The sequence below is a fragment of the Lactuca sativa genome, chromosome 7 (genome assembly GCF_002870075.4).
Source record: "Lactuca sativa cultivar Salinas chromosome 7, Lsat_Salinas_v11, whole genome shotgun sequence".
In the NCBI taxonomy this organism is placed as follows: domain Eukaryota; kingdom Viridiplantae; phylum Streptophyta; class Magnoliopsida; order Asterales; family Asteraceae; genus Lactuca; species Lactuca sativa.
In genome coordinates, this window is record NC_056629.2 from 32,001,367 (window position 1) to 32,008,521 (window position 7,155).

General features: G+C 30.7%; 1 protein-coding gene across 1 annotated transcript; it reads left to right on the forward strand.

The window, feature by feature from the left end:
- The first annotated feature begins 633 nt into the window (after positions 1-633).
- LOC111892050 (sodium/calcium exchanger NCL2) lies at positions 634-4,818 on the forward strand. Its single transcript, XM_023888113.3, has 7 exons — positions 634-1,272; positions 2,570-2,773; positions 2,910-3,091; positions 3,192-3,310; positions 3,400-3,670; positions 3,810-4,112; positions 4,425-4,818. Exons 1-7 carry the CDS (start codon positions 978-980, stop codon positions 4,671-4,673), a joined length of 1,623 nt encoding a protein of 540 aa, XP_023743881.1. The 5' UTR covers positions 634-977; the 3' UTR covers positions 4,674-4,818.
- Positions 4,819-7,155: the final 2,337 nt, after the last annotated feature.

Genomic DNA, 7,155 nt, shown 5'->3' on the forward strand with positions numbered 1-7,155 from the left:
CCCTAAAAGTAAGATAATAAACATCATTTATCTAGAATTGAACCCTAGATACCTTTCAATAAATAAAGCTAGAATTAAGTTAATAAACATCATTTATTTAGAATTGAATCCTAGATACCTTTCAATAAATAAAGCTAGAATCTTACGCACGATATTCGATCTAGTGTATCTCGTATAATAATCAATAAATAAGTACATATGTATACCTGTAATTTATAAACAACTGTTGAAAATTATATTATGTAGTATAATTATTTGTCTATTTAGCAGCCCTATTTGATCACGTTGCCGTCTCACCTGCTCACACTAACTTTGAATTTATATAGTAATTCCACCCAAGCTTCTGATTTTTCTTAATGCCAAGTTGGCATGTTATTTTTTACTTTTATATCAAATTTCCTCTATTAGTCTTATATAATTCGTTTAAGTTTTTTGATTGTCATTATACTCTCTTGAAAACAGCTACATGTAATACTCTATACAAAATATTAAAAAAAAACGCATAATATTAATTATTGATTTGAAACTTTCCAATGTGAAAATTTCATTGACAATCTATTAATATGAAGTTTTTAATAATTATGAGCACGTTTCATCTGATTTATATATTAGAAAATCTTATAGCGCGATCGAGTCAACCATTGTCACCTTCCATCCTGCAACACTCTTTACCTTCGTAGAAAAAGATTGCAACAAATAAATCTCCATAAAAACCCACAAAGACTCTAAAATCCTCTAAAAAACTTCTTCCAACGTCTTCATTTTTCAACTTATTCATCAACCCGACCCGACTAACTTGGTTCTGAAGATTCATAGATCACGAGTTCTCTTTAAATACCCTTAAAGAGATTCTTAAACCTTTTGAAACCCCATTAGTCATATATCATCTTCATCTTCTTCATCTTATCCAGTTGATCATTGGTTGTACGTAATAGCTCCCAAACACTTAATTACCCGATACAACCCAACAAAGAAAGATGAATTTATATGGGAAAAGTGGGAGCTTGATCATGTTGGCCATTTTAATGGGGGTTTGTGGGAAAACCGAAGGTGCAACAGTGACATGTGAACCTCAATATGGGTTCTTGCCATGCACAAGTGCTCCTTGGGGAAGCCTATTCGTGATCGTGGTTTATCAGTATTTGATGTCTGTGGGTCAAAGCTATATTTCGAATGGATCGGATAAGTTCTTCAGCCTTATTGGACCGGGTATCTTTGGTGCCAGTTTCTTCCATATTCTTGCAAACTTTCCTATGCTTTTCCTCATCCTTGGTAAGCTCCATTCCTCTCATTTTCAGTTTTTTTTAATGAATAATAATAATAATAATAATTATTATTAGTAGTAGTGATTAATTAGTACAATAATATTATCTTCATATTTATTTTTAAGGGCCGGGGTAGGTGCGTGGGGTTTTTTCTTTGTTGGTTTTGACAGTTTTGATGTGCATTTATAAACTACCCATGTGATATACTTGATAATAATAGTAAAGATTACATAACTTGTGGGTAAATGTTTGTTTTTTTATGTGCATTATAAAATAGCCATGTGATACTTATAATAATAATTAATTAGTGGTGGTTACATGTTACATTTTTATGTTTTTTCAATGAACAAGTTTACTAAAAAAACTATCTGTTTAGCCTTGTTGTAAATTAATATTTCAAACTTAATACCAGAGCCAAGTATAGTTGATAAGTTGAGGTATGGGATTTTATACAAAAATTCCATGATTTAAACACATCCAAAAGATTTGTACAGTTTGATAGAAAATTTTGAAGCTTTATTTCATTCATTTTAACTATTTGAGTATAATTAAATATATGACAATTTCCAAGGTAGTGGATATCAAATCAGAAGTTTGATAGAAAAGATGAAAGATAATGCATATTAAACTTCTACATACAGAGTGATTAATAACCAGAATGTACTATGCTTAAGGGCTTAATTTATATTATATTTTTGTCTTCTTTGTTTGTTTTTTTTTAAAAGCATCATGTATAAAACAAATAAGATATAAAACATTTTATGATACATGATATTCGATTCAATTTATTGTCGGTTTATCATCTCACTCGTTGTAAGATGATAATTAAATTAATTATTTTGATGATAATTAAATTAATGAAAAAAATAATGTCCTAAAAAAAGTTATTACAATGTCTTGCCAATGGGTTATTAATTCTTTGACCGAGTCTTGGCAAATTTGCCATCCAACGAATATTCACGCAACAACTTATAGACCACCAATCAAGAACATAATGTGAGTTGACACAACAAGTTGACAACTTTCTTGGTACTATGTACAACTTGACCCACGCTTGAATATCCACTTGGTAACGATCAAACATGCGATTCAACATTTTTGTTAAATAAAGAAAATGTATATTAGATATGTATTGAAATTTCATGATTAGTAAATTTATATTTTTCAATAATATATATATGATTATTTGATGAAACTACATAACAAAGGATTTCGATTGATGAAATTATAACATAACAAAGGAATTCGATAAAATAAATGTATGACATTAAGAAATATAAAGAAAATGTTTAATATGTTTGCAGAGTCGGGATTATCGAACGACGCCCAAGGTGCATCTTTTAGTGCAGCAATGGGAATGAATGTGTTGGCAGGATCAGCAGTCATGAGCCTGACACTCATTTGGCCATCTGTCATAGCTTTCGGAAGCTACGATCTTGCAGACGACGATGACACCATCTCACCACAATCTTCGGAAGAAGAGCCATCATTTTGTACCAAATTAACAGGTTTCAAGATCATATACAATTAGCATTAATTACATGGATATAACAATCCACCGATAATTTACAAGCTCTTTAAATTAATATCACAATTTTAGTTTGGTTCTAGGTTTTTATATCTTATTTTTTGTTATTTTTTCAGCATATGGACTTACAACTGATGGTGAAACAAGCTTCACTGCGACTGTTATGCTCGTTTCAATGATCCCATTTCTCATTCTTCAACTCCCAAAAATCATAAATGTTGATTCGGTAACCCAAGTGATAGAGCTAATCACCCTCATCATCACGTTGGCTTTCTTCGTTGCAAACGCTGTGTATCAGGTTATAACACTCTCAATTAACATGACTAAAGTTGTCGATGATTATGGCTTAATAAAATTTCATATTTCAATAAAGATGATTGTTTTTATTTTCCATGCAGATCTTCCGACCAATGATTCAAAATAGAAGATTCGACTACGTGAGGCAAAAATTTGTCAAGAACAAATTACTTAAACTACTCTCTACAAACGGAAAGGCAAATGTGCAACTTATCAGAGAGTTAGTACCTATCTAAAATGTCTTTTACTTTTTTTTTTTTTTTTGAATTTGATCTTAGTTCTTATGATTGAGAAAATATCGTTGTGCAGAGTTTATAAAGGACTTGACAAAAATCACGATAGTAAAGTGACAAGTGCTGAGTTGAAAACTTTACTTATGGGAATACAAGTACAAGCGGATGGTGATTTAAGTGAGGATCTTGTAGAAAGAGTCATGGATCAACTTGACCTCTCAGGTGATGAATCTATTCAAGAGGAAGAGTTTGTTACAATTATAACAAAATGGCTCCAGGATGCAAGGAAATCACTCTCTAAAAACGATTATAACCCTCTGAACTTCTTCACCACACCTCAAGTAGTGGTAAGTTTATCTTTTTAGATAATATAATCAATCCTTTGCATGCTTTCATGCATGATTCTGTTTGAGCCTACATGAGGTCTTAATTAAACAGTTGACAAGTAGCATATTAATGGAACCTTTTAAGTATTCATATATATAGGTTGCAGATGAAGAACAACAAGAGGCTTTGATTCCTACTACCACACAAGTTACTGTTGATCAAGCCTCTATTTGGGAGTATTTAGAGGCTTTGGCTTTGGTACTTGTTGGAACTATTGTCACAGCTCTCATTGCACTACCACTCATAATGAATGTTGTGAGTTTTGCTAGTGCCACAGGCGTTCCTTCCTTCCTCATTCCATACTTTATAATACCATGTGCCATAAACATACCACGTCTCTTATCAACAATTAATTCAGCAAGCCAAAAGACTCAACGAGCTGCATCTTTAACTCTTTCTCAGGTATATATATTTGCATGCATGTCTCCATGCTTTTCCTCATTAATTGGTCCCTTAATTTTATGGTTTACTTCACTTCTATTATCTCTCGCCATTTCTTTTAAAACCATACAAATGAGACTTTAGACATAATCACATCCACAATAGAATGCAAACATTAAATGCTAATGTTTCATCTCATTATGATTAAGTTTAATCCTTTAAATTGCCAATTAGGCATTCTACCTTACACTGCACAACTCTTTGGTTGAACTATGCACTATATATGGATGGATTCGATGATGCTTATACATATATTTTGAATCTTTTTTGCAGATCTATGTGGGAGTGTTCACGAGTAATATGAGTAGTTTGGCATCATTTTTGTTAATTGTGTACATAAAAGACGTGCCATGGGATGTGTCTGCTGAAGTTTTGGTTGTGTTGGTAATTTGCGGGGTGATGGGAGTTTTCACAAGTACAAGGACGGTTTTCCCGCTTTGGACAGGTTATGCAGTTTATCTATTGTATCCTACATCGTTAATTATGCTTTATCTTCTTACGTCTGTTTGGGGTTGGACATAGGCGAGATCGATATTATATCTTAATTTTATGCGACTTTTCATTCTATTACATTGTATTTTCAATTATGTAGTCATTTATAACAAATATTATTGTGTTCGTATGTTGTAAATGTTGAATTTATATCTTGTAATATCAATTTGTAGTATGTACTTAAGGGCATAATACACATAAAGTCACTATACTGTAATCATCTTTGTGGTTTTATGTTGGTGAATTAAAATGGTCCATGAAAGTCTATCCAAATTCGACAATGTATTATTATTATTATTATTTTTTTTATTATTTTAATGAGCACTTTAAATAGTCACAACAAAAAAGTCATCGATGTTTTAGTGGCTTTAGCTTAATATTGTTGTCAAAGTTTAGTCCAAATAGTTTCACTAAAGTCATTAAATTTTGACAATTTTTTTTATCTGTGATGACTTTAATATACTATAATAGGTTAAAGGGGTCGATATAGGAAAATAAATGTTAGACTTGGGTGACTTTTTTGAACCAAACTGAAGCATAGTGGTTAATCCAAAAATATTACTTAATTACAATTATTAAAATGTAGTGGTTTTTTGTATATTGCATTTGCATTAACTCTAAATGATGTTATGAGTTAGATTTATTCACTAAAATTACCATAAAAGATGGACTCATATTTCATATACTATGCTTTTTATATATTAAAAATGACCGATTATTTCAATAAAAAAAAGGTCTGCAAGTTAACGTGAAAGACATTTTCTACTTATGAACTAATGCTATAACCTCTGCGATGATCAACAACTTTTGCTGACATGACTTTTTCTTAATTACAAAATATGCTAAACACCCACGTTCATCAACAAAATTCACAATAACAAATTCAAAACAATAAATTAATTCACTAACAAGTTCATATATATTATAAAAAAGAAAAAAAAAAGTTAACTTCTGACATTTTTCAAACATTCTCATATTCGTTTGTGAATGTTACTTGGCCTTTAGAGAGGTACGATGTCATGGGGCTTGGAATGACTTTGACATTCGCTATTAAGTTATTTGATATGACATTGGATAGTGAGCTCCAAGGGGAGATTTGAGAAATATTTTGGAATGTCAGATCAATATAGTTATATCAACATCCATTTTTACAAATAATGTTATTCCAACATGCGTTCATAGATTTCTCGTGATCATGATTAAAATAAGCATGTGAGAGAGTTGATGAATCTTTGTTGGAATAAAAAATTGGGTTCGAAGGAGTAGATGTGTCCGATGAAGACGGACCTTTGGAATAAAAATATGAGAATGTGGAAAGAAGTTAGTTTTTTAAATATCTATGATGGTAGTTATTCTACAAGATTTTTACGTACATACCAATGTGCCTTGATCAAGAAATAATTCTCACGTAATTTTGGTTGATCCATAATCTCTGGTCTACATGATATGTACACAAACATATTCGACACCACAAACCCTCTGAGGATTGATCATAATTATTTGCATGCATTAACAATGAGATATGATGAGACATTGTATCAGACATGAACACCTCAATAAAATATCTCTAAAGATGGAAGTGAATGATTCACAATTTGTGTTAATAGTTTAATGAGAAGCGACGCGTCCACAAATAATCCATGTAGATATATATCGCGAGTTATTAGCAAGAGCATATGCAACTAAATTTTTTACGAAGGTGGTGATGGTTATGAGGTCGTATTCGCGTCGAAGTTTAAAAGGTATACCTTTCCACATTAACATGTTTATACTTGGTTATTTTTTTTCCTTCCTTTGCATAATGACTTCCAAGCTGCCGAAGGAAGATAACGTTAATACGGAATGGTAAAATGTGGTGTTGTCACTTTGATGTCGAAGCTTCGCAATCTATGTTCATAACTCCCTTGAACTCTAGTAGATAGTTTTTTGGTCCGACTTTCAAGGTTTATGTAACAAATATTATGGTAGAAAGTGTAATGGACTCATATTTTACGTTGTATTTTTATATGACAAGAGGAAAGATTGTAAATATTTTGGATAGACAATGCACTAACTTCACAGATCTATAAAGATTTGCTGTTCCATAATTATAGATGAGAGTTGTAGTGGAAAGAAGAAAAATGTGACGTTCATATATAGTGTGAGATGAGAGTGACGAGAAATACCCATTTTCTCCGTATTATTTTGTTAACGGTTTTTGTATAAAATCATATAGTATATAATTAGGTCATTAATATCATGTTAGGATTGATTCACTCACTCAGAAGTGTACCAATGGATGCAAAAGCTTGATTCGATATTATGTTTTTTTTAGTTATAAAAAACTCAATCTTCTATATATATATATATATATATATATATATATATATATATATATATATATATATATATATATATATATATATATATATATATATATATATATATATATATATATATATATATATATATTTTTATATTTTAGCTAATTTATCAGAAAAATTTTCAATTAACAACTAATTTTTCGGTTTCA